This window comes from Geotrypetes seraphini, chromosome 1, assembly GCF_902459505.1.
Source record: "Geotrypetes seraphini chromosome 1, aGeoSer1.1, whole genome shotgun sequence".
Classification (NCBI taxonomy): domain Eukaryota; kingdom Metazoa; phylum Chordata; class Amphibia; order Gymnophiona; family Dermophiidae; genus Geotrypetes; species Geotrypetes seraphini.
The window spans coordinates 128852887-128879906 of record NC_047084.1 but is presented as its reverse complement, the minus strand read 5'-3'; the positions used below and the strand labels follow the sequence as shown (position 1 = coordinate 128879906).

The following is a 27020-nucleotide window of genomic DNA, read 5'->3' as shown; positions in this document are numbered from 1 at the left end:
CATCAATCGCTAACTATATTGCTGTCTCTGATAAAATACAACTAAAACTTTTACTCCGAGGGAATTCTGCAAATTCTGTGAACAATATTTTAAAATGTTGTACTGTATTTTTATTTGCAATTTCTTATGCATAATTTCCCCAATCAAAGCAGAGGATGAAGGTGATGGGAGATAGATTCAGGAGTAATTTAAAGAAATACTTCTTTATGAAAAAGTGGTAAGATGTGTGGAGCAGCCTTCGACGTAAATGGTGGAAATAAAGACTGCATCTAAATTCAGAAACAAGGGACAAGTACAGAGGACCTCTAAAGGACTAGCAGATGCAATATGCTATTTAGCCTTTATCTGACAAAATTTTCTGTTTTTGTGACCATTTTCATACTTCCTTTTATTTAATTTGATATTGAACACATCTTTGACAACACTCAGGGGCCATTCCATGTCAAGTGGACCAGGAGCCCATGCTCAACCACCCTTGAAATCCAACCAAATTTGGTTAACCAAGTGTTTCAGATAGAAAGAAAAATGGAAGGCAAAGTTGCTGGACCAGTTGACAAGCATGGCATTTTGAAATAATCGTTTGCCAAAGCGGTCCATTGCTCTATCCTCTCTGCCAGGAGGGACAGAAGCATAGACACTGGCTCCTGCAGATTTTGTAAGTGTGGACTCCACCAGGAGAGATTCATGGGGGAGCTGAGACTTGTCAAAGCCCGGAATGGGAACCATCCTATATAGCAAATCAAGCTTGCGAGGAGCCACAGGGATGGTTAAAAGAGTTTCTAAATTTTTGTAAAATCTAATCTAAAAATTGCTTAGATTTTTTTGAGTCAGCTTTAAGGGGTATAGAAAGAGTCTGTGACATTTCTTTCAAAAATTTGGAGAAAGAGGACTTATCCGTTTTTTAAGAAGGCTCTTGAGAAGATGGGAATGGAGAGTCTTCATCGGAAGAGACTTCATGATGAGAAAGAATAGGCTCTTCAGAATCACCCCAGCGATCAGAGTCCCGTGTGAATAGAAGGCGATGTCGAGCACTGGGTGTCGATGGTTCCATATGTTTTATCTTCTTCAAGGCCTTACCCAATTTGACTGACACCGTCTCGGGAGATGTTTGTGAAGAAGAACGGTGTCGAGCTGTCTCCGACATCGAGTCCCTAACCAACCCAAACGGTACCGATGAAGATTTTTGTACTGCCAGTGCCGAGACTGTAGTGGTTGGTATTGACTCAGACCTGACCGTGACTGGCACTGGAGGAGTCGGCATTGCCATAACGGAGTAAGGGCTGTAACTGCTCCTTTAACTCCTCTTGCAGCAGTTCTTGAATTTGCTGCTTGAGAGTGTGCATCGGTACCGCTGGCTTTTTTGCTGGTACCATCGGTGCGGTTCTGCGCTCTGGCAATGAGGCCGCTGATGTCGAGGCACTCACCGCAATAGGAACCGAACGCTTTTTGGGTCTCCTCGAGGTCTGCAGGACTTGGCTCACTGCTGAAGTAACCTGAGGTCCCGAAGGGGTAGGGGAAGGCTTCTTAGCCGGCTTACCTACTGCATGCGACACTGAAGATGATTCCATCGACATCGGATGTTGTGGTGTTAACTTCGGTGCAAACTCCGATGCCGGTGTTGGTGTCGAATCACCCTCCATAATGGGACCAAAGAGGAGATGTTGCTGAATCTGTCGATTCTTAAGGGTCAAGTTTTATTCAAGTTTTATTTCACATTTGATGAATCGCCTATTTTGAAATTCTAGGCGATGTACATAATAATATAATATAGAAACTTTAACCTAATTACAATAAAATCAATTAAGACTCACATGAAAGATAGGGAAGGAGGGTAAAGTTACAATGTGGGAGAAGAAAAAAACAAAAAACCAGGAAAGAACGAAAGGTCCTCTTCAGGAGGGAGGAACAAGTGCAAGATTCAGCCCTGTGCGCTGGCCCCAGACACTGGAGACACCAGCGATGCGGATCTGTGATGGAAATTGGGCGAGCACACCGTCCGCACTTCTTAAAACCCGTTTGAGGACGGGACCATTGAGGGAAAAATGGCTTCGACAAAATCAAAGGTCAAGGCTTGAGGAGTGGAACAGGTCCCACTGGGCTGAACCCGCGAAAGCAAAAATTTTTTTTTTTGATAAAAATGAAAGAAAACGAATACTGACAAAAATATCAGAGAATAAGCTGCGTGAGAGGGAAGGCAGTGAAAAAAGTATCAACGACCATTGATGAGAGATATCTTAGTTCCGCGGAAACTAAGAAACTGAGGGATCACGTGACCTACGTCAGGCGGGAAGGCACTTGCGTACATGCGCCGTTCGGGCTATCGCAAACTTTTTAAACACTTAAAGTGGCGATGCACTTTTAAAGAGGTCCGTACCGGGGATCCGTTGGTGACGTCACCCATTCATGAGACTATGCTGCCTGCTTGTCCTGGGATAAATAAATGAATAAAATAAACATATACAAGTGGAAACGTAGTGAATACTTGTGAGGGGGAGAGACTTATATACAAGCTGAAAAAAATACGACCACATTACCAAGACTCACCCTGGCTCCCAGTACAAGCATGCATACAACACAAATTCTAATGCGAAGGGGGTGGGGCAGAGGAGAGATGGGGGTGGGGTAGAGGAGAGAGCGACGGGGTGGGGCAGAGGAGAGCGACAGGGGTGGGGCATAGGAGAGATGGGGTGGGGCATAAGAGAGAGCAACGGGATGGGGCAGAGGAGAGATGGGGGTGGGGCATAAGAGAGAGCGATGGGGTGGGGCAGAGGAGAGATGGGGGTGGGGCAGAGGAGAGAGCGACGGGGTGGGGCAGAGGAGAGAGCGACGGGGGTGGGGCAGAGGAGAGAGCGACGGGGGTGGGGCAGAGGAGAGATGGGGGTGGGGCAGAGGAGAGAGCGACGGGGGTGGGGCAGAGGAGAGAGCGACGGGGGTTGGGCAGAGGAGAGAGCGACGGGGGTGGGGCAGAGGAGAGAGCGACGGGGGTGGGGCAGAGGAGAGAGCGACGGGGGTGGGGCAGAGGAGAGAGCGACGGGGGTGGGGCAGAGGAGAGAGCGACGGGGTGGGGCAGAGGAGAGATGGGGTGAGGCAGAGGAGAGAGAGATGGGGGTGGGGCAGAGGAGAGAGCGACGGGGGTGGGGCAGAGGAGAGAGCGACGGGGGTGGGGCAGAGGAGAGATGGGGGTGGGGCAGAGGAGAGAGCGACGGGGGTGGGGCAGAGGAGAGAGCGACGGGGGTGGGGCAGAGGAGAGAGCGACGGGGGGTGGGGCAGAGGAGAGATGGGGCGGGGCAGTGGAGAGAGTGACGGGGGTGGGGCAGAGGAGAGAGCGACGGGGTGGGGCAGAGGAGAGATGGGGTGAGGCAGAGGAGAGAGAGATGGGGGTGGGGCAGAGGAGAGAGCGACGGGGGTGGGGCAGAGGAGAGAGCGACGGGGGTGGGGCAGAGGAGAGAGCGACGGGGGTGGGGCAGAGGAGAGCGACGGGGGTGGGGCAGAGGAGGCAACTTGTCAACCCCCAAAGGAATTCGCTCTCGAGATCCGGGCAACAGGAAGAATGCGCATTGGGGGTACTGTCGCGAACCCTTGGCTAGACGGCCCAATTGTGTGTGAGGGTGGGGGGGCTGTTTTCCTACTCTGGTAGCGCTACAGACATATTTGGTAGTAGCCGGGTTGACCATTTACCCTCCCATTTCGACCACTGAGCTCGTCCCACTACTCCTCACCATCGGGAACTCTCTTCTCAGCGTCGGGCCCGGAGCTCTCCTCCCTTCCCGCCTTCCTCTCGCTTCTGCCACCGCGCCACAACAAGCAGCGCAACCCCGGGCAACGTCGTCAACGGGCCCGGCCCCGCCCCCAACTGCAACAGGCCAATCGCGGAGAGGAGAGGCCCATACGGCCCCGCCTTCCTCGCCTCGCAAACCAATAGGGCCCCCGACTGCACGATGCTCGTTTGGTTTTTAACGTTGAAGGACGCGACGCAGTCTCCATGGCGACGCTGCCGCCGCTCAGAACACATCGCGCGCGTGCGCAGTTCGGATGGCGCGCTGCGCGAGAAGGCAAGTCGCGTTCGAGCTCCCTGACAGAACCGCCGCCGGACTCGCTCCTTTTCTCTGACGCTCACGAGGAGATGACAGTGAACAAAGCTTCTCCCGCCTGACTTTGGAAGGAAGGTTTGCTTTCGTTTTCTGTCGGGGGGGCGGGATTGGAAATGCTTAAAAGGCGGTTCTATAACTACGTAACAAGGGGGTGGGGCTCTCATGAGCATGGGGAACTGGCAGGACTGGATACCGGAAGTAACGCCCCACTTTGATGGGCTCAGGGCCTGATGTAACACACAGAAAGACTCAACAGTTCTGCCTATTACTGTTTCTTTCTTCTTTCGTACCTGATTACTTTAAATTCCGTTTGATTTAATCTTGGATCCTATATGAGGACTTGAGCGTGATTTAAGACAGAATCTATTTTTTCTTTTGAAATTTAATATGTTGGATGTTCTTTCTTTATTGAATCTTGCTTTTCTGTACAAGTTTAAATTTGATTGATTATAATTGAAAATTTATAAATATAAAAAAAAAAAAAAAAGAAAGACTCAATAAATGTTGAAAAATATGGTCATGTACAAAACCCCAAATCAAAGACACTGAAATTCATCTTACTTCTGTGACACAAAGAATACCTGAGACTTGGGTTGGCCACTGCTGGAAACAGGATACTCAGCCTTTGGTCTATTCCCAATCTGGCAATTCTTATAAGTCCTGACAAGTAGGTTGAATCCCCCAAATCACCAGCTGTTGCAGAAGGAATCGATACTTTTTCTTCAGCTGCACCTCTTTCCTCAGTGGCCTGTCCTGCCTCTCTTCAGTTTTTCCTTGTGCAAGCGAGCTGGAAGGAGACTTTCTGCTATGAGAAGTTTTATTATTTGGGGGTTTTTTTAAATCTGATTTTGAGGCTTGCTGTGCCAAGTAGCCCTGGGGCAGCTGTGCCTGGGAGAGGATGCAGACTCTCTGATGAGTCGTCTGCTGCTGGCAGGGCAGTGGTAAAGGAACCTGTCTAGCCAGCCTGCACTAACAGTTAAGGAACTTGGGGATCATTCCCTTGGGAACAAGGCTTGCCCTGATTTATCAGGTACTTGAGCACAGCGCTATGGTCTGGGAGTTATTTGACAGATGCCGACTGGTTTTCTCCCCACATTGCAACGCACGGTTTCATTTCATGAGGGTCTGATTCTCAGTCTGGCATCAGCCTGACTGGCAGCCTGAAAACTGAAGGGACCTGGACTGAGGATTACTTGTTTGAGGCAAAGGTCTTCTCTAGGTTTACTGTATTTGTAAAGATAAATTGCTGGAAGTTATTACAGATTCCCTGCAGGAATTAAATCTGGAACCTTTGTAGACCTCAACTAAACAATGTTCTGTGATTGGCTCTAAGATTCAGTCTGCATTTTTCCCTTTGCATCCTTTTATTACTTTCCTAGTCACGGAGCATTGGGAGACCCCGGAGGGCTCCTTGCGGTTGCTAGGACGATGTCAAGTTTATTAGGATTTTATATACCGCCTATCAAGGTTATCTAAGCAGTTTTTACAATCGGTACTCGAGCAATTTTATCCCAGGACAAGCAGGCAGCATATTCTCTACATGTGGGTGACGTCATCTACGGAGCCCTGATCGGACATTCTCGCAAGCAAACTTGCTTGAAGATCTTCAAGCTTGCGAGTGTACTGTGCATGCGCGTGTGCCTTCCCGCTCGAGTCAGGGCATGCGTCTCCTCAGCGTGGCCTCAGTTCTTTGTTTTCCGCGGAGCCAGAATACCTGTTCCTCTGCTCTACGAGATCGGAGTGCCTCTAGCACCGCAGCTTATTTCAATTTTTTGTTTTCGGGTGAGTCACTGTGCGGCGCGTTTCCATATAATACTCAAAAAATAAGCAAAAACCTTTTTCTGCCTTCGTCATTGGGCTCCGGGTCCGACTAGGCCGACGAGCCTCACGCAGCTGCAGCGACACTCTGACCTTATTTCCTGGCCTATCACTGGATTTAAGAAGTGCACCTAGTGCGGTCGGGTGATTTCCATTACTGACCTCCACCGTTGGTGCATCAAGTGCCTCGGAGCCGATCATCGGACTGAAACCTGCCCGCGCTGTGCTACCCTCCAACTGCGGGCGCTTTGTCGGAGACAAGCTCGGATCCTCGAGTTGTTTGGAGCCATGGTTGCAGCGGCCATGGCGACCCCGACTTCAACCTCGGCCCTGGCGGGGGCCTCGGCCTCGAAGGCCTCGACTTCGTCGAAGCCACCCTCTTCCACCAAGGCTTTGGTGGCTGCCCTGACGAAACCTGCGATCTCGGGTAAGTCTCCTCTTCCTCCCTCAGGTTCGCTAGTAAAGAAGCCTTCTCTGGGATCTCAGGGGAAAGCGGTGGGTCGTGCCCCGTTCAGACCTCCTTCTAAGCATGCCTCCACACAACGGGAATACTCTTCATCAAGGTCGCCTTCATTGGAGCGCACTGCTGCACCTGTAAGGCCTGATCCAATGGTCTCGGTGCTGATGTTCGAAGACATGCTGAAGGCCATCCTAAAAATGCAGCTCTCGGTTCTGAGCCAGCTTGCCCCTGCTTCGACCTCGCTCTCGGCAGATCGGCCTGAGCACCCGCTCGATGCCCCCTGGAGATGGTCTCGCAGGCTCTTTTATAGTGGGTCTTCTCCAGCTTCGAGGCTTGGGTCTCCGGCCCATGCGCCTCGGTCGAAGCGCCTCTTTGAAGCCGCTTCTTCGAGGCTCCCGCCCACGAAGTGGCCGAGGGACTCGCCTCGCCGGGGTAGGTCTCCTGCCCTGTGAACCTCGAGGCACTTCGGGACTTCGGTGCAGTCGAGACGCACCTCTCCTTCTCGAAGGCGGCCCTCCCCGTTGGTCTCCCTGGGCTGGTGTGGCTCAAGGTCAAGGACCCCTCCCTCGAAGCCATCGGGGAAATTGGTCTCTTCTCCCATTCCTCGCACTCCAGACTCTTCACCTTACCAGGTGCAACACGGGCGCTCTTCTGCCTCACCGGAGCTTCAGAGCAGGACATCCTCTCCGTCCCTTTCTCATGACTCGGACATCCCTGATCTTTATTCTCGGGAAGCATCCCCATCTTTTTCGGCAGCTAAACGCTCTGGATCTTCCTTACCTCATGAGGTCCTTTCTTCCTCTTGGATCTCCTCCTTTGCAAGGTTTGTCTCAGACATGGTAAGGCTCTTCAACTGGACCTCCAGTCTGACTCCCGGTATACCCAGGAATATCTGGATGAGTTGGAACTCCCCCATCCTCCTAAGGAGTCTTTGCGGCTTCCTCTCAATCAGGTTCTGAAACAGACCTTCTTCCAGAACCTGGAAACTCCTTATGCTATTCCGGCCATCCCTTCCAAGATGGAATCTCGATACCGCACGGTTCCGTAAAATCACAACTTTCTCATCAATCCCTGGTTTTGGAGTCTTTGCTGAAAAAGTCTAAACCCTCCAGGGTTTATGCTGCCGTCCCCCCGGGCAGAGAGGGTTTTATATATAGGATTGTGAGGTGTTACAATACATGGGCTCTATACTGAAATACACAGAGCTCTATGGTGGTGTTACAGAGTTATATGCACGTTTATGCCACCGACGGAGCCCGGATGCGGAAGCCTCGCAAGCAGACTTGCTTGAAGAAACTAGAAGTTTCAAGTCGACCACACCGCGCATGCACGATTGCCTTCCCGCCCAGCGTAGGGCGCGTCTCCTCAGTTCTCAGTTTTCTGCGGAGCCGAGAAGTCCATCTTTGACTCTCTGCATTTAACTTTTCAACTTCGTACCTTCTCTAATCTACATTACATTACATTACATTAGTGATTTCTATTCCGCTTGTGCCTTGCGGTTCTAAGCGGATTACAAGTTAGAAGACTGGACATTTCCAGTAGCATTGCAGTACATATAATCAAGAATGCGTTAAGTTACAATTGTTGTTCTGGACTTTTCCAGGATAAATTGGTAGTAGATAGTAGATAGTGATAGGTTGTTTAGACGAATAGAGATAATATTGTCCGGATTCTGTTGTTTAGATGAGTAGAGATAATACTGTCCGGATTCGGGTGTTGCTGGTGGTGGTGTTTGGGTAGTCATGAGAGCATTTTCTAATACTTTTGTGAGGTTATGATGATGGGAAGTGTTTTTTGAAGAGATGAGTTTTGATTTCTTTTCGGAATGCTTTAATGTCTATTGATTTGGTCAGTAGATTGGTGATGGTAGTATCGATCTTTGCTGCCTGTGTCGCTAAAAGGCTGTCATATAGTTTCTTTCGTCGTGTTCCTTTGAGAGGGGGGTGAGTGAATAGGCTCTGGGTTCTCCTTAATCTGTGTGAGAGGTTACGGTGTAGTCTGTTGTTTAGGTAGCTGGGTGCTGTTCCATGTATTACTTTGTATAGTAGACAGTAGAATTTGAACTGGGATCTTGCTTTTATTGGTAGCCAGTGTGAGTCTAAGTATGCTTTGGTGATGTGGTCATATTTGCCTAGTGAGTAGATGATTCTGAGGGCTGTGTTCTGAACTGTCTGTAATTGTTTTATCATGTAATTTGGGCATGATAGGTATAGGCTGTTACAGTAATCTACAATACTCAGTACTAGGGATTGTACTAATATCTTGTATTGATCTTTGTTGAAGAATTTTCTTATTTTTCTTAGGTTACGTATTGTAAAGAATGCTCTTTGGATGATTTTGTGGATTTGAGACTGCATTGTGCAATTTCTGTCTAGTAGGATTCCCAGGATTTTGAGTGTGCTTTGCATTGGGTACTTGATTGTATTTACTTCTAGTTCTGTGAGAGATGGGTTTTTTTCCCTTTCCAGTAGTAGGAATTTAGTTTTTTCCGAGTTCAGTTTTAGTTTATGACTTGACATCCATTTTTCTACCGTTTCCATTATCATTTTCAGGTGGTTTGTGGATAAGGGGTCTTGAATATTAAAGGGGAGGAGGATAGTTATATCATCTGCGTAGCTGAATGATACTGTGTTTAGGGCGTCTAGGGTTATGCCTAGGGATGCTATGAAGAGGTTAAATAATATGGGTGATAATGGTGATCCTTGTGGTACTCCACATGGGTTTGACCATGGGTCGGATATGTGCTCTTTTGATTTGACTTTGTATGTTCGTGTTTTGAGGAAGCTTTGGAACCATTTGTGAACATTACCTGAGATTCCTATTGCGTCTAATATCTGGAGTAGTGTGTGATGGTCAACTAGGTCGAATGCCGCAGAAAGATCGAGTTGAATGAGAAGCAGCTTGTTTCCTTTGCTGAGGTGTTGTCGGGCAATGTCCAATAGTGATACCAGTAGAGTTTCTGTGCTATGGTTGGATCTGAATCCAGATTGTGATGGATGTAGTATGTGATGGTCTTCAAGGTAGTTGGAGAGGTGTTGTGCGACAAGGCCTTCTGTTATTTTAATGTATAGAGGGATTGAAGCGATTGGTCTATAGTTTGCAGGATTATCTATAGGACCTTTGGGATCTTTTAGGATAGGTGTAATTATGATTTCTCCTAATTCCGGTGGGAAATGACCTTCACTTAGTGTTGTATGAAGCCATAGTGTGAGGCTAGCTTTAAATTTGGTGGAAGCTGTTGCTAGTAAGTATGAGGGACAGTTGTTCAAGTCACATGAGGATTTGCTGTATTTTTTGTAAAGCCTGTTCAAGTCTGACCATTGTATCTTTGGGAAGTTTGTCCATATCCTGTCTGCTGGGATTGCTTCATCTGTTTTGGGATTGATTCGTATTTCTTCTATGTTGATTCTTGAATTGTTGAATGTGGATCTGGTTGTGATGATTTTGTGTTTGAAGTGATCCGCTAATTGGGTGGCTGTGGGAGTTTGGTTTCCTTGGGTGGCGAGAAATGGTTTGGTATCGGTGAGATTTCTTAAGATGTCAAAAAGTATTCTTGTGTCTGGTTTTTCGGTGCTGATGAGTTTGGAGTAGTAGTTTTTTTCGTTTTTCCTTCAGTTTGGTATTGTATTGTTTGATTAGGATTTTCCATTCATCTTTGATGTGGTTGTGTTTTTGTTTTTTCCATGACCTTTCTAATTGTCTGCATTTTCTTTTTAGTTGTAGAAGTTCGTCGTCGAACCATTTATTAGATGGTCTGTCTATTTTGTTTTTGTTTTTTATTGGAGCAAGTTCGTTTAGTGTAGATTCACTGAGGGTCCGCCAGCTGTTTATGAATTCTTTGGGGTTGTTGGGGTCGATTTCGGGGTCGACTGTGTTCCAGAATGTGTGAGGTTCGATTTTCGGTCTGAATTTGATGAGTGTTTTCTTTGGGATGGGTTTGTTGTTATTTTGAGCCCAATTGATGGTGAATGAATATTTGAAATGGTCTGACCATAGAGTAGGGTGCCAGGACCCGTTTGAGATGTAGATGTTTTGTGTGTTTTGATTTGGAGATGAGTAAGCTGCTATATCAAGTTGATGACCTTTTTCGTGTGTGGGTTCTGGGTTGAGAATTTGATAGGATAAAGTGTTGAGGTATGAGAGTATATCTGTTGTTTTTTTGGATGATTGATCTTCTAAGTGGAGATTTAAGTCTCCGAGGATTAAGTTATGTGTGGAGGAGAGTGAGTTCTGGAAGATGAATTCTTCAAGTTCTTGTTTTGAAGTGTTCCATTTACCTGGTGTAATGTAGCAAATAAGACAGTTCAGGTTTCCATTGAGTGATTTGTCAGATATTTGGCAGGCTAGCAGATCAAGATAAGGGGTGGAGTGCTTGGTTAGTACGTCGATGTTGAGATGTTATGATTGCTAGACCTCCTCCTCTTCTGTTTTCTCGACATACTACTTCAAGTTTATATCCTTTGGGGCAGAATTCTGTGATGCTTGGATCTGACTCAGAGGTGAGCCATGTTTCGGTTAGGAAGAGACAGCCTAGATTGTCTTTGGTCAGCCAATCTTTGATTAATTCTGCCTTTGGGCTGACGGATCTGATGTTCATATATGCGCAAGCAATTGTAGTGTATTTTGTGGTTGGTGTAGTGGTTGTATTGATGATAGTTCTTGGTGAGGTTTGGTATTTTTGTGTGTTTGAGTTAGGTTTTGGTGGGGGTCTTTTTCCCCAGATAGTGGGGATGCTGGCTTGGCTGGATAGTGGGCATGGAGTTAGTGTTCTAGTGGTATGCAGTTTTCTGGTATGTTGAACAGGTCTGTGTGTTGTTGTTAGGATAGGGATGGTTTGTATTTGGTAGCCTGTGGTTTTCCATTTTGCTATAAATGTGGCAATTAGTATGAGGGCAAGAATGAGGTTGTGTGTGCGCAGTGCCATTTTTTTTTTTTTTTTTTTTTTAATTTGTGAAGATTGCGGTTTGGTAGTTATTTGAGTTGGTTGTGAGAGTGGATGTATGGGTTGTGTTCAGAGTTCGCTGGAGAGGTGGTTGGAGATGCAGGGGCTCTAATAGAGAGCAGATTCCTCCTGCTTGCACGGCGTCGGGCGGAGGAAGGAGGGACAAGATGGCAGAAACTTCCTCCTTCCTCTGCCTAGGAAGTCGCTGGGTGGGGGAGGCTTTCGGTGGCCCTCAAGGGCTGAAGAAAAAGTCCGACTCAGAAGTCGGTCTGCGTTCGGTGATCCGCGGTTGCTGGAGCGGCAGGGGCTCTAATAGAGAGCAGAGTCCTCCTGCTTGCACGGCGTCGGGCGGAGGAAGGAGGGACAAGATGGCAGAAACTTCCTCCTTCCTCTGCCTAGGAAGTCGCTGGGGGGAGAGGCTTTCGGTGGCCCTCAAGGGCTGAAGAAGAAAAATCCGACTCAAAAGTCGGGCTGCGTCGGCGATCCCCGGTGGCTGGAGAGGCAGGGGCTCTAAGAGAGAGCAGAGTCCTCCTGCTTGCACGGCGTCGGGCGGAGGAAGGAGGGACAAGATGTCAGAAACTTCCTCCTTCCTCTGCCTAGGAAGTCGCTGGGTGGGGGAGGCTTTCGGTGGCCCTCAAGGGCTGAAGAAAAATCTAATCCTTAGGTTTGTATACCGCATCATCTCCACGTTCGTAGAGCTCGACGCGGTTTACAGTAGGAAAAATAGGAAGGAACTACAACAGAAGGTTAGAGGTAGAAGTGGGAAGAAAATTTACAGGACTTGGGATGGCAAGATATAAGAGTTTCCTTGATTTATAAGTTGGAGGGAGACTTACATTTTTTGAGAAAAGCCAGGTTTTCAGATGTTTGCGGAAAACTTGGAGAGAGCTCAAGTTCCGAAGAGGGGAGGTAAGGTTGTTCCAGAGCTCAGTGATTTTGAAGTGGAGGGAGGTCCCTAGCTTTCCTGTGTGGGAAATGCCTTTTAGCGAGGGGAAGGATAGTTTTAATTTCTGGGAGGATCTGGTGGTATTAGGGTTTGAGGAATTCCAAGAAAGAGGGATAAAGGGAGGGAGGATACCATATAGGATTTTGAAAGTTAAACAGGCGCATTTATAGTGGACCCTGGCGATTATCGAAGCCAGTGGAGCTTGGCCAGGAGCGGGGAGACATGGTCAAATTTATTTTTAGCGAAGATGAGCTTGGCCGCGGCATTCTGAATCCGTTGGAGTCTGTGGAGGTTTTTCTTAGTTAGGTTTAAGTAGATAGAGTTGCAATAGTCCAATCTGGGGAGGATGATGGATTGGACAAGGAGGGTAAAATGTTTTTGATGGAAGCTGGATCTAACTTTCCTCAGCATGTGAAGGCTGAAAAGCATTTTTTTACCAAGGATTGGAGGTGGTCATTGAAGGACAATGTGGAATCAATGATGATGCCCAAGACCTTGCTCGAGAACTCAAGCTGCAGAGAGGAGCCAGAGGGTAGTGGGATGGTGGGTAGGTGATCTAGTTTTGGACCGAGCCAAAGAAGTCTTGTTTTGGACTCATTCAATTTCATTTGCACAGTGTGGGCCCAGGATTGTAGGTTCATTATACAAGAGGATATGTTCTTAGACAGGTCGGTGAGGTTCGAATCGGTCTCGAGGAGGACGAGGATGTCGTCTGCATAAGTGTAAATTCTCTACACCGCGGTTTGTGTTTTTTTCTTCATGAATCGCTGTTCGTACGTTCTTTCTTTTATTTTCAGTTTTTAAAAAAACCATAAGAACATAAGAAGTGCCATCTCCAGAACAGACCCTAGTCCGGCACATGCGGAAGCCCTGCCAGGTGTACCCTGGCATCGTATTAGTCCCCATATCACTCTAAGCTTCTCATAAGAGATGCGCATCTAGCTTACCCTTACCTATGTCACCTTAAGCCACTCATAAGGAGGTGTACATCTAACTTACCCTTAAACCCTAGAACGGTGGATTCCGCAATTACCTCTTCTGGGAGAGCATTCTAGGTTTCCACCACTCGTTGCGTGAAGCAGAACTTCCTGATATTTGTCCTGAACCTGTCCCCCCTTAGCTTTAGTCCATGTCCTCTTGTCCTTGTCACATTGGACATTATAAATAGTTTTTTATCCTGCTCTATTTGGTCGATTCCTTTCAGTATTTTGAAAGTCTCGATCATATCCCCTCGCAGTCTCCTCTTCTCAAGGGAGAACAATCCCAGTCTCTTAAGTTGTTCCTCATATTCCAAGTTCTCCATGCCCTTTATTAGCTTTGTTGCTCATCTCTGCACCCTCTCGAGTACTTTTAAATCCTTCTTTAGGTATGGAGACCAATGTTGGACGCAGTATTCCAAGTGTGGTCTGATCATCGCTCTATAAAGCGGTAGTATTACTTTCTCTGATCTACTCGTGATTCCCTTCTTTATCATGCCTAGCATTCTATTCGCTTTTTTTGCTGCCGCCGCACATTGCGCCAACGGCTTCAGGGTCCTATCGATTAATATGCCCAGGTCCCTTTTCTGTTCGTTTTTTCCCAGAGTTGCACCTGACATACTGTACTTGTGTTCCTTATTTTTTCTTCCTAAGTGCATGACTTTGCATTTATCCACATTAAACTTCAAATTTTTAGTTCTTCCGTTTGGCTTCGACCTTGCAGCGGCTGTTTTTCCTTCTATGTCCCGGCCAGCGACAGGATTCAAGAAGTGTAGCCAGTGTCAACGTTCGATTTGTCTCACGGACCCTCACACTAGGTGCCTCAAGTGCCTTGGGCCACAACTTCATCCGAAGTCATGCGAACGCTGTGCTACCCTTCAACCGAGCTCTTAAACGTTGTCAACTTTCGGTGGAGAAGCTCTTCCAGATGGATTCGTCCACATCTTCCACTTCGAAGCCTACTTCGGTCTCACCTTATAGAAACATAGAAGATGAAACATAGAAACATAGAAGATGACGGCAGAAAAGGGCTACAGCCCATCAAGTCTGCCCACTCTGCTTACCCACCCCCTGTCTATGCCCTAATGACCCAATTTCCTTATCTTGACCCTCGTAGGGATCCCACATGGGTATCCCATTTATTCTTAAAGTCTGGCATGCTGTCTGCCTCAATCACCTGCACTGGAAGCTTATTCCAATGATCAACCACTCTCTCTGTGAAGAAATACTTTCTGGTGTCGCCATGAAATTTTCCGCCCCTGAGTTTGAGCGGGTGCCCTCTTGTGGCCGAGGGTCCCTTGAGAAAGAAAATATCATCTTCCACTTCGACACGTCCCGTGAGGTACTTAAATGTTTCGATCATGTCTCCCCTCTTCCTACGTTCCTCAAGAGTGTAGAGCTGCAATTTGTTCAGTCTCTCTTCGTACGAGAGACCCTTGAGCCCCGAGATCATCCTGGTGGCCGTCCGTTGAACCGATTCAATTCTGCGCACATCTTTACTGTAATGTGGCCTCCAGAATTGCACACAGTACTCCAGATGAGGTCTCACCATGGCCCTGTACAACGGCATTATGACTTCAGGCTTTCGGCTGACAAAACTTCTATTGATACAACCCAATATCTGCCTTGCCTTAGATGAAGCCTTCTCCACTTGATTGGCAGTTTTCATGTCTGCACTGATGATTACTCCTAAATCTCGTTCTGCTGAAGTCCTAGTTAAAGTGTCTCCATTCAAGAAGTACGTCCTGCATGGATTTCCGCTTCCGAGGTGCATGACCTTACATTTCTTAGCATTGAAGCCTAGCTGCCAGGTTGAGGACCAACTTTCCAATGTAAGCAGGTCCTGCGCCATATAATTCTGTAAACTGCATTCACTTACTATATTACATAGTTTGGCGTTATCGACGAATAGTGTTATTTTACCTTGAAGCCCTTGAGTCAGATCCCCTATGAATATGTTGAAAAGGAGTGGACCCAGGACCGAGCCCTGCGGCACTCCACTGGTCACCTCCGATGTTTTAGAGAGGGTACCATTAACCACCACCCTCTGAAGTCTGCCACTCAGCCAATCATTGACCCATGCAGTTAGTGTCTCTCCTAACCCCATCGATTCCATCTTGCTTAGCAGCCTGCGGTGTGGGACACTGTCAAAAGCTTTCCTGAAGTCCAGGTACACGACGTTCAAAGACTCTCCCAAGTCCAACTTTCTTGTTACCCAGTCAAAGAAGCTGATGAGATTGGATTGGCAGGACCTACCCTTGGTGAATCCATGCTGACTGGGATCCCGAAGATTCCCTTCATTCAAGATCGTGTCCAATTTGCTTTTAATTAGTGTTTCCATGAGTTTGCACACTATTGATGTGAGACTCACCGGTCTATAATTCGCAGCCTCTGCCCTGCAACCCTTTTTATGCAGAGGAACGACATTAGCTAATTTCCAGTCTAGGGGAACTTTCCCCTTACTTAGGGAGAGATTGAATAGCTCAGCCAACGGTTTCGCCAGGACATCGCTCAATTCTCTGAGCATTCTTGGGTGCAAATTGTCTGGTCCCATGGCTTTGTTCACCTTGAGTCTTGCCAGTTCAATGTAAACTTCACCTGGTGTGAACTCAAAATTCTGAAACGGGTCTTCTGCAGTGTTCCCGCTAAGCTGCGCTGGCGTGCGCTGGCGCACAAAATATTACATCGCAGCGCACAAGTTTCACGTCACAGCGCACACTCGAGCGGAGGTGAGAGGAAGCGGCGGCGGTCTGCCCTGATCGCCTAAGATGCAGCAGCGGCGGCTCCTTTCATGATCCCCGTAAATTACGGGGATGCCGCCGCTGCTGCATCTTAGGCGATCAGGGCAGACCGCCGCCGCTTCCTCTCACCTCCGCTCGAGTGTGCGCTGTGACGTGAAACTTGTGCGCTGCGATGTAATATTTTGTGCGCCAGCGCAGCTTAGCGGGAACACTGGACTCTTCTGTGCTTTGTGTTGCCTTCAACTGGGGACCGTGTCCCGGTGCCTCACAGGTGAAGACTGAGCAGAAGTATTCATTCAGTAGTTCGGCTTTATCGGAATCTGCTTCCACGTAACTTCCGTCCGGTCTTCTAAGGCGTACTATCCCGCCTGTGTTCCTTTTTCTGTCACTAATATACCTGAAGAAGGATTTGTCCCCCTTTTTAATGTTTTTTTGCCAGAATTTCTTCCACTCGAAGTTTTGCCACCCTAACTGCCATTTTGACCGCTGTAGACCTGGTCCTATATTCTACTTTTGCCTCTCTTTTCTCCGTGCACTTGTAGGAGAGAGACGCTTTTTTCTTCTCCTTAATGAGGTGCGAGATCTCCGCGGTGAACCATTGGGGTTTATTGTTTTTGTCGTTTATTTACTGATTTTATGAAGCGGCTAGTTGCTTCATGTATGGTTGATTTCAGTGTTAACCATTTAGCTTCTACATCATCGGTCTCCGCTTGGTCCTGCAGCGTCTGATGGACGAAATCTCCCATGCGTGAGAAGTCTGTGCCCCGGAAATTGAGTACCTTTGTTTTCGTGTTTGATCTAGGGAAGCCTTTCCTAAGGTTGAACCATACTATATTGTGGTCGCTGGAAGCTAGCGTATCTCCTACTGAGACCTCTGAAACGCTTTCACCTTCGACCGAGGGCCCTCCTGCCTCCACCGCTTCGACTTCGAGCCTCATCAGACCTTCTTCGTTTGCAGCAGCTCTTTCTTCGACGACATCTTCCCCTGTTTCCTCAGGTCAGATAGCTCAGCAGACAGTTCCACTGGTAGTGCTTAAGGTGCCTAAGACTTCTAAGTCAAAGCACATTTCCACTGCCTCGGTGGAACCTCCAGCCAAGGTAGGTGATCCAGTTTCAGATGCGGATCCATCTTTGCCGGCTTCCTTCCAGACCATGTTAGAGCAGCAATTTCTTCAGTTCCTTACCAAAATGGGACTGAAGCTAGCTACTCTAATCCATCCTGGGCATTCTGCAGACTCCCGCGAGGTTGAGCCTCTTCCTCTGCTATCGGCTGAAGCTTCACACTCTATGCAGGGAGCAGAGTCTCTGCGAGTGTCTGGTCTGGCATCTAAGCATGTGCAGCAAGGAGCAGATTCTTTGCAAGTGCCTCGGCAGGAATCCTCACACTCTATACAAGGAGTAGAGACTTTCGGAGTGCCTCGAGGTTCCTCCAACAAGCCTCTGGAGCTTCAATCCACAGCCTCTAGTCCCATCCATTCTTTGGTGGCATCGGCTGCTACTGTCTCCGAGGCAAAGTCTCCTCAGTCTTCGAGATCTGCTTCCAAGCACCATTCTCATCGACGATCGAGATCTTCATTGAGGCATCCTTCCAGTCATAGTTCTTCCTCTAAGGAGCATCCTTTTTCCACTAAGCCTCGATCTACACCTACTTCTACTAGACCGCTGACTTCTCATTCAAGGTCTCCACTTCCACACCTTGAGGATTCAGAGGCTTCCATAGCCTCGTCCAAGTCTCCCTATTCTTTTGAGGCCTTTTTTCCGGCCGAAGCTTCATCTTCGACCCAGGCTGCCTCGACAACCTCGAGTCCTTCTCGAGGCAAAGCATTGCCAGATCAGCTATCTTTCTCATCTTTTCTTCATCAGATGGCTGTGGACTTGGACCTTCATCTAGATGCTGGTTCCAAATACTCTAAGGAGTATCTTGAAGTCATGCATCTTCCTCAACCTCCAGCAGAGTCACTTAAACTTCCTATTCACAAGCTTTTGTCTCAAACTTTTACCAGATGCCTGGAGACTCCTTATGCAATTCCAGCGGTTCCAGGCAAATTGGACTCCAGATACAAAACACTCCATTGTAAGGGATTTAATAATTCACAATTATCTCATCAGTCCCTACTTGTGAAGTCCTCCTTGAAGAAACATAGAAACATAGAAAACATAGAAAATGACGGCAGAAAAGGGCCACAGCCCATCAAGTCTGCCCACTCAATTGACCCTCCCCCTTACTGTCCTCTTGGAGATCCCACTTTGATGACCCCTCCCCTTAACTCTACCCTCCTAGAGATCCAACATGTGCATCCCATTTATTCTTAAAATCTGGCACGCTGCTGGCCTCGACCACCTGTACTGGAAGCTCATTCCAATGATCAACCACTCTTTCGGTGAAGAAATATTTCCTGGTGTCGCCGTGAAATTTCCCGCTCCTGATTTTCAGTGGATGCCCTCTTGTGGCCGAGGGTCCTTTAAGAAAGAAAAAGTCATCTTTCACCTCGAAATGACCTGTGATAATTTAAACGTCTCAATCATGTCTCCCCTCTCCCTACGTTCGTCGAGGGAGTATAACCGCAATTTATTCAGCCTCTCCTCGTACGAAAGATCCTTGAACCCCAAGACCATCCTGATGGCCATTTGCTGAACCGACTCAACTCTCAGCACATCTTTATGGTAATGTGGCCTCCAGAATTGTACACAGTATTCCAGATGAGGTCTCATCTGGAATACTGGTTCTGTACAAAGGCTTCCGACTAACGAAACTTCTACAGATACAACCCAGCATTTGTCTAGCCTTGGATGAAGCCTTCTCCACTTGATTGGCAGTTTTCATGTCTTCACTGATGATCACTCCTAAATCCCGTTCTGCTGTAGTCCTAGCCAAGGTCTCTCCATTCAAGGTGTAAGTTCTGCACGGATTTTTGTTGCCAAGGTGCATGACCTTACATTTTTTAGCGTTGAATCCCAGTTACCAGGTCGAGGACCAATGATCTAACAAAAGCAGGTCCTGCGTCATACTGTTGGACAAATTGCTGTCACTTACTAGATTACATAGTTTAGCGTCATCAGCGAATAATATTATTTTCCCTTGAAGCCCTTGAGTCAGGTCAACTACGAATATGTTGAAAAGGATCGGGCCCAAGACTGAGCACTGCGGTACTCCACTGGTCACCTCCGACGTTTTAGAGAGGATACCATTAATCACCACCCTCTGAAGTCTACCACTTAGCCAGTCACCAACCCATGAAGTTAGTGTTTCTCCTAATCCCATCGATTTCATCTTGCTTAATAACCTGCGGTGTGGGATGCTATCAAAAGCTTTACTGAAGTCCAAGTACACGACGTCCAGGGACTCTCCCAAATCCAGCTTTCTTGTTACCCAGTCAAAGAAGCTGATAAGATTAGATTGGCAGGACCTACCCTTGGTGAATCCATGTTGGTGGGGATCACGTAGCTTCTCCACGTTTAGGATCGTGTCCAATTTGAGTTTGATTAGGGTTTCCATGAGTTTACTCACTATCGATGTGAGACTCACTGGTCTGTAATTCACAGCATCTGCTCTGCAACCCTTTTTGCAGAGGAACGACGTTAGCTGTTTTCCAGTCCAAGGGGACTCTTCCCGTACTCAGGGAGAGAGTGAAGAGCACGGATAATGGTTCCACTAGGACATCACACAACTCTCTGACCACTCTGGGGTGTAGATTGTCCGGTCCCATGGCTTTGTCCGCCTTGAGTCTTGATAGTTCGCCGTAGACGTCGCTTCTCTATCACAACTCAGACTCCATCTACTTCAGTCGTCTTATGATGCCTTTGAGTTGTCTGCCCGGGTGGCTGCTTGCTCTGTAGCCATGCGTTGCCTTGCCTGGCTCCGTACCATTGACATGGATCCTAATCTTCAGGACCACTTGGCTAATATTCCTTGTGCAGACCTCTTCGATGAATCGATCGAGGCTGCCACCAAGAAGTTGTCTGAACATGAAAAATATTTTGCTTCTATTGTCAGACCAAAACCAAAGCCGACTCCTACCAAGCTTACACGCCCTCCTCCCATTTACCAGAGGCGTTTTGCTCCAAGGGCGGCTCCTTACACTCGCCCTCCTAAGAAACAGCAGCCTCAGAAGCAACAAAAATCTCACCCTTCTGCACCTAAGGTTTCACAGCTTTTTTGACTGTTTACAACAGACTTCTCTTCCTCCCTATTAGAGGTCGTCTCCATCATTTTTACCTCCGATAGTTGACAATTACATCCGACCTCTGGGAACTTACCATCATCAGAGAGGGATACTCTCTTCATTTCACTCAGGTTCCACCAGAGCTTCCTCCCAAGAGAGTATCCTTCCAATCCATCCCAGACCGCCCTTCTTCTTCAGGAAACTCAAGCCCTGCTTCGTTTCCATTCCATTGAACCAGTTCCTTTGGAACAGCAGAACAGGAGGTTTTACTCCCATTACTTCCTTGTTCCGAAGAAGACAGGCAATCTGCGGCCCATTCTGGATCTCAGGGCTCTCTAGCCTTCAAGATCCTACATGGCATCCTCCCTCCCGTTATCCCACTCTTCTGGAATTCCTCTAACCCTAATTCCACTAGATCCTCCCAAAAACTGAAACTATCATTCCCCTCTACAAAAGGTATATCCCACGTAGGAAAACTAGGAGCATCCCTCCCCTTTAGAACCACAGAACTCTGGAATAACCTCACATCCCCGCTCAGAGTTTCAAGTTCCCTCCAATCCTTCCGCAAACACCTGAAAACTTGGCTCTCTTCAAAAATCTAACACTTCCCACTTTTTGGTTCCCTGTCCCTCTTTATCTTCCTAGCTCCTTTCCTATAACCCTTCATTGTAGCTCCTTTTCAACCTAACCCTGTAAACCGTGCCGAGCTCTACGCTTATGGAGATGGCGCGGTATATAAACTTAAGTTTTAGTTTAGTTTAGTTTAGTTTCCTAAGAAGCCTCCAAAGTCTCAGTCATCCCAGGCCGTGCCTACGGTCCTGCCAGCCTCTACGAGACCTCCAGCTAAGCATGCCTCCAAACATAGGGAATACTCATCCTCGAGGTCGCCGTCTTTGGAGCGCACTGCTGCACCTTCGAGACCTGATTCTTTCGTCTCGGTGCCTATGTTCGAGGACATGTTGAAAGCCATTTTGACCACTCAGATTTCCTCGGTCATGGCTCAACTTGTCCCGACCTCAACCCTGCTTCCTATGAGTGAGCCTGAGCCTCCTGTCGAAGCACCTCGAGGCAAGCCTCGAAAGTCTCGTTGCTTATCATCCAGTGACTCTTCGCCTCCTCCTGGGGCACAATCTCCTCAATCTCGATCGAGGCATCACTCGAGGCATTCGAGGCATCTTGCTTCAAAACGGAGTCAGGAGTCTTCTCTCAAGCAAAAGGGCTCTCCTTCTCCCAGTACTGAGTCTTCTATACCTTGTTTATCGAGGACCGTCAAGGCTCCTTCAAACATAAGTCTCGGTCTCGCAAAGCTTCTACACCTGCTGCTTCACCTCGAAGCCTGTCCAGGTCGAAGACTCCTCCATCGAGATCGCCTCCGAGGGAGCTTTCTCCTCCTGTCTTGACTCACTCTGTTCCTCGGGCCCCGGGGACTTCACCATCGAGGCTTCTCAAGTGCAAACACTCTCTGACTCCTCCTATCACAGGTAATAATAATAATAATAATTTTATTTCTTATATACCGCTATACCATAAGTTCGAAGCGGTTTACAAAGAAGGTCGTGCCGGGAGAGGGTGCAGTGTTTACAGCAGGAGACATATGTTTACAACAAGATACATATGTTTGGAACAGGAAATAAGCTAGGAATTGGAACCAGGGATTTGAGATACATAAGCTATGTGGAAGAGTGTGCATAATAAGTCTGAATTACAATGAATAATATACAGGGAATTACAATGTGGAAGAGATAATGGGGGAGATTTACAGTGAGGAGAGGATATTGCAAAGTGAGCAGGAACAGGAGATGCTTACAATGCGATACAGGTTAATACACATTGAACAGGATATTACAAAGTGAACAGGAACAGAAGTTTACAATACGATACAGGTTAATACAAAGTGAACAGGTACCGGGGAGGTTTACCATAGGATAAAGTAAATTACAGAGTGGACCGGTACAGGATGTTTACAGTAAGATACAGGATATTACAATTTGAACAGGATACAAGAGTTAAACGCTGAATTACGGGAGGAAATAAACAATGTGAGAAGAGAGGAACCCAGCCATAAGCGTTGGAGGGGGAAGGAAGGGTAGGGTGAGCATTTGGAGGGGATATAGCTGGATGAGGGGGAGAAACTTAGGTGGTGTTGAAGAGACGGGTCTTCAGAGACTTTCTGAAGTCAGTGTATGATGTGGCCTCGAGTATTGGTTTTGCTAGCCATGTGTTCAGTTTGGCTGCTTGGAATGAAAGCATTCTGTCTAGGTACTTCATGTAGTGACATGATTTCAGGGATGGGTAAGTGAAGAGGTAGTGGAGCTTCCTCGGTGACCATGGTGCTGGACTCTGAGCCTCCTTGTCAATATTCCAGAGAGGATTCTCCCATCATATTCTGCAGCTCCTAGGTGTTGCTCTCCTTCTGAGGAACCGTCTACCTCCAAGTCTGCCTCATTTGTGAGATTTGTCTTTTACAAGAGAAAAGCTCTTCAGCTGGATCTCCAATCAGACTTCTCTTCTGCCCATTGGAGGTCGACTTCACCATTTTTATCACCAGTGGGAGCTGATCACCTCAGATCTCTGGGTTCTCAACATCCTTCGGGAGGGATACTCACTTCACTTTCTTCAAGTACCTCCAGATCTCCCTCCAAGAGAGTTTCCTTCCAGTTCGTCGCAACTTCCCCTTATCCTTCTGGAAGCTCAGGCTCTTCTTCGCCTTCGAGTTGTTGAGGAGGTTCCCTTGAACCAACGGGACACGGGGTTTTATTCCCATTATTTTCTAGTCCCAAAGAAGACGTGGGATTTGCGACCCATTCTAGACCTCAGAGCCCTCAACAAATTTCTAGTCAAAGAGAAGTTTTGGATGCTTTCTTTACCAACTTTGTATCCCCTAATGGATCAAGGGGATTGGTTATGCTCTCTGGACCTTAAAGAGGCTTACACTCATATCCCGATTCATCCAGCCTCTCGCAGATATTTAAGATTTCTGGTGGGGAATCTTCATCTCCAGTACAGAGTCCTTCCTTTTGGACTCAACTCATCCCCCAGAGTATTCACAAAGTGTCTGGTGGTGGTGGCTGCAGCCCTCGGTACCCAGGGTCTTCGTTTTTCCATACCTGGACGACTGGCTCATCAAAGCCCTCTCTCAACAAGGGGTTATTGCAGCGACCCGATAGACTATTATGTTCCTCCAATATCTGGGGTTCGAAATCAATTTTCCAAAATCCCAGTTGCACCCCTCTCAAACTCTTCAGTTCATTCGGGCCGTTCTGGACACTGTCCGGCTCCGAGCATTCCTGCCTCAACCACGCCAAGATGCTCTTATTCGCCTTTGCCATCAAGTGTCTCCTCTCGCATCAATTTCAGAGACAAATGATGATTCTACTTGGTCACATGGCCTCTACAGTTCACGTGACTCCTTTTGCCAGACTTCACCTTCGCATACCTCAGTGGACCCTGGCATCTCAGTGGCAGCAAGCTATCGACCCACTTTCTCAACACATTACAGTAACTCCTTTGTTGAGGCAGTCTCTCCACTGGTGGATGCTCTCTTCCAATCTTTCCAGAGGTTTGCTTTTCCACACTCTTCCTCATCAGAAGGTTCTCACAACAGACTCGTCAACCTATGCCTGGGGAGCCCATCTCGACGGTCTCTGTACACAAGGCCATTGGTCTCCCTCAGACCGTCTCTGTCACATCAATCTGTTGGAACTCAGAGCAATTTTCAATGCTCTCAAAGCTTTTCAACATCTTCTTCATGACAAATTAGTCCTTGTCCGGACGGACAACCAAATCGCCATGTACTGTGTCAACAAACGGAGGCACAGGATCTCACTCCCTTTGTCAAGAAGCTCTGAAGCTGTGGGATTGGGCAGTTCATCACAACATCTTTCTCAGAGCTTTATACATTCAAGGTCAACAAAACAGTCTGGAAGACAAATTGAGTCATCTTCTACAACCTCACGAATGCTGTTTGCGCCTCCCCTCAACCACAAGCTGCCTTAATTCTTCTCCAGGATATAAACTCCTCATCGCCTCGAAGCAGATGCGTTCCTTCTGGAATGGACAGATCGGTTTTTCTATGCCTTCCCTCCATTCCCTCTGATTCTCAAGTCTCTTGTCAAACTCAAGACAGACCATGCCACCATGATTCTGATAGCTCCTTTGTGGCCCAGACAACCGTGGTACTCCCTTCTACTTCAGCTCAGCACCAGGGAGCCTCTGCTTCTACCAGTTTTTTCCTCTCTGCTTACGCAGTCAGGGGTCCTTGCTTCATCCCAACCTGCAGTCTCTACACTTAACAGCTTGCTACCTTTCAACCTAACTACCTCTCTACAGTTTTCTCAGTCTGTACAGGACATCTTGGAGGCTTCTAGGAAGCCGTCCACTAAGCAGTGTTATGACCATAAATGGACTAGATTTTCTGCTTGGTGTACTACTTGTCACATGGAGCCAGTGTCTACCTCCTTGTCTTCAGTTTTGGATTATTTACTTCACTTATCGCACTCTGGCCTCAAGTCCACATCTATACGAGTCCATCTCAGTGCGATTGCTGCTTTTCATCAGCCTCTTGATGGGAAACCCCTGTCTGCACATCCTGTGGTTTCCCGCTTCATGACTTTTCAATGTTAACCCACCACTCAAACCACCTCCAGTGGTCTGGGATCTCAGTGTCGTCCTGGCTCAATTGATGAAGCCTCCATTTGAACCAATTGATAAGCTCATCTAAAGTATCTCACTTGGAAAGTGGTATTCCTCGCAGCTCTCATGTCTGCTCGAAGATCAGTGAGTTACAAGCTTTAGTTGCGAATCCACCCTTCACAGTTTTCCATCCTGACAAGGTGGTCCTCCGTACTCATCGTAAATTCTTACCTAAAGTTGTTTCAGAATTTCATATTAATTTCATATTAATTGTTCTTCCAGTATTTTTTCCAAAGCCTCATTCTTACCCTGGAGAAATAGCGCTTCATACTTTGGACTGTAAACGTGCCTTGGCTTTCTACTTGCAACACACTCAATCTCATAGAACAGCCCCACAACTTTTCATCTCCTTCGATCCAAATAAGTTGGGGCATCCTGTCTCGAAGTGAACCCTATCCAACTGGATGGCTGCTTGCATCTCTTTCTGCTACGCTCAGACTGGTCTCCCTCTGCAGGGTCGAGTCACGGGTCACAGAGTTAGAGCAATGGTGGCGTCTGTAGCTTTCCTCAGATCAACTCCTATTGAGGAAATCTGCAAGGCTGCCACTTGGTCCTTGGTTCATACTTTCACCTCTCATTACTGTCTGGATACTTTCTCCAGAAGGGATGGCCATTTTGGCCAGTCTGTTTTACAAAATCTCTTTTCTTAACTTGCCAACTCTCCCTCCATCCCATTATGCTTAGCTTGGAGGTCACCAACCTGTTGAGAATATGCTGCCTGCTTGTCCTGGGATAAAGCACAGTTACTTACCATAACAGTTGTTATCCAGGGACAGCAAGCAGATATTCTCACAACTCACCCTCCTCCCCTGGTTGGCTTCTTAGCTAGCTATCTGAACTGAGGTACCTCACAGGAGACGCAGCCCTGACTCGGGTGGGAAGGCACTCGCAAGCTCTTATAAAGATCTTCAAGCAGTCTGCTTGCGAGGCTGTCCGCTGCGGGAATCTGTTGGTGATGTCACTCAACTGTTGAGAATATCTGCCCGCTGTCCCTGGATAACAACTGTTACGGTAAGTAACTGTACTTTTTTGGCTGTCTGATCACCTGTTTGTCCAGACTGGCCCACCTTGGCATGGCAGGTTGGCATGTAAGGCGTTGATTGCCTGTTGGATTTGTATGGATATTTCTGTGTCTTTTATCTCCCGCAGCAAGCAGCTGCCAGTTTACCTTAAGGTTTTCACCTTCGATAATCTTCTTTCTGTTAGTCTCTGGATGATTCAGTACGGCCTGCCCTCTCTGTGTAAGCTCAGTTGTTCTGAATCGCCTGTTTTCTGCCTCGGTTAATCTCCTTCCAGCCAGTAGACGAATCCTGTGGGGAGTTCACTCTTCTGTGAATATGCATATTACCAAAGACTCTTTCATGTGGGTGCTCGTTGCACACCGCAGATTAGTTCTACATTGTTCCTCTGTGTTTTTCTGTATTATCTTTTGCCCGTTTATTACTTGTTTTCATGTTTTGCAGAGCAAACCAAAACAGAAATTATTTATGTGACTGGGGAAGTTCCCCATGCCCTATTATTTTGTTCTGGATTTGTTCTGGTGTGTTGCTTGACTTTGTGACTGAACTGCAGGGAGCTCTAACTCTTTCTCTAAGGTAGGAGGAACACATGCTCAGAAAAGTGCTTGGATTTCTGCAACTCCCGGATTGCAGGAATGGATTGAACACTTAGCGTACTGAATCCTCCAGGGACTAACAGAAAGAATATTATCGATGGTGAAAACCTAATCTTCCTATCATCCTCCATTGTTGTTCCACTGTCAATTGGGGTACCTCAAGGGTCTGTCTTGGGACCTCTCCTTTTCTCCATAGATATCCACTCCCTCGGTGCACTGACCTCCCATGGAGTTCAGTATCAACTGTATGCAGAATACTCCCAGATCTACCTCTCCACACCAGATATCTCTATAGGAATTTAAGTCTCAGCCTGCCTATTTGATAGTGCTGGCTGGATTGTCATCTAAAACTGAATATAGAAACATAGAAGATGACTGCAGAAAAGGGCTACAGCCCATCAAGTCTGCCCACTCTGCTTACCCACCCCCTGTCTATGCCCTAATGACCCAATTTCTTTATCTTGACCCTCGTAGGGATCCCACATGGGTATCCCATTTATTCTTAAAGTCTGGCACGCTGTCTGCCTCGATCACCTGCACTGGAAGCTTGTTCCAATGGTCAACCACTCTCTCTG

General features: G+C 47.4%; 2 protein-coding genes across 4 annotated transcripts in view; one reads left to right on the top strand and one right to left on the bottom strand.

Annotated features, from left to right (window-relative positions):
• The window catches only part of LOC117357606 (caltractin), an 85488-nt gene extending 81540 nt beyond the window's left edge, over positions 1-3948 (bottom strand). Inside the window, exon 1 of the mRNA XM_033938445.1 lies at positions 3720-3948. Within this exon, the coding sequence (XP_033794336.1) occupies positions 3720-3722 (3 nt within the window). The 5' untranslated portion in view covers positions 3723-3948. The remainder of the gene's footprint in view (positions 1-3719) is intronic.
• BBS12 (Bardet-Biedl syndrome 12) overlaps positions 3948-27020 on the top strand; it is a 35440-nt gene continuing 12367 nt past the window's right edge. Inside the window, exon 1 of one of the 3 annotated variants that reach the window (XM_033938416.1) lies at positions 3948-4162. The gene's annotated coding sequence lies outside the window, so the exon portion shown is untranslated. Of the gene's footprint in view, positions 4167-4993; positions 5122-27020 lie in introns of those variants that run through there. The other 2 variants (XM_033938408.1, XM_033938425.1) reach the window with 2 other exon arrangements.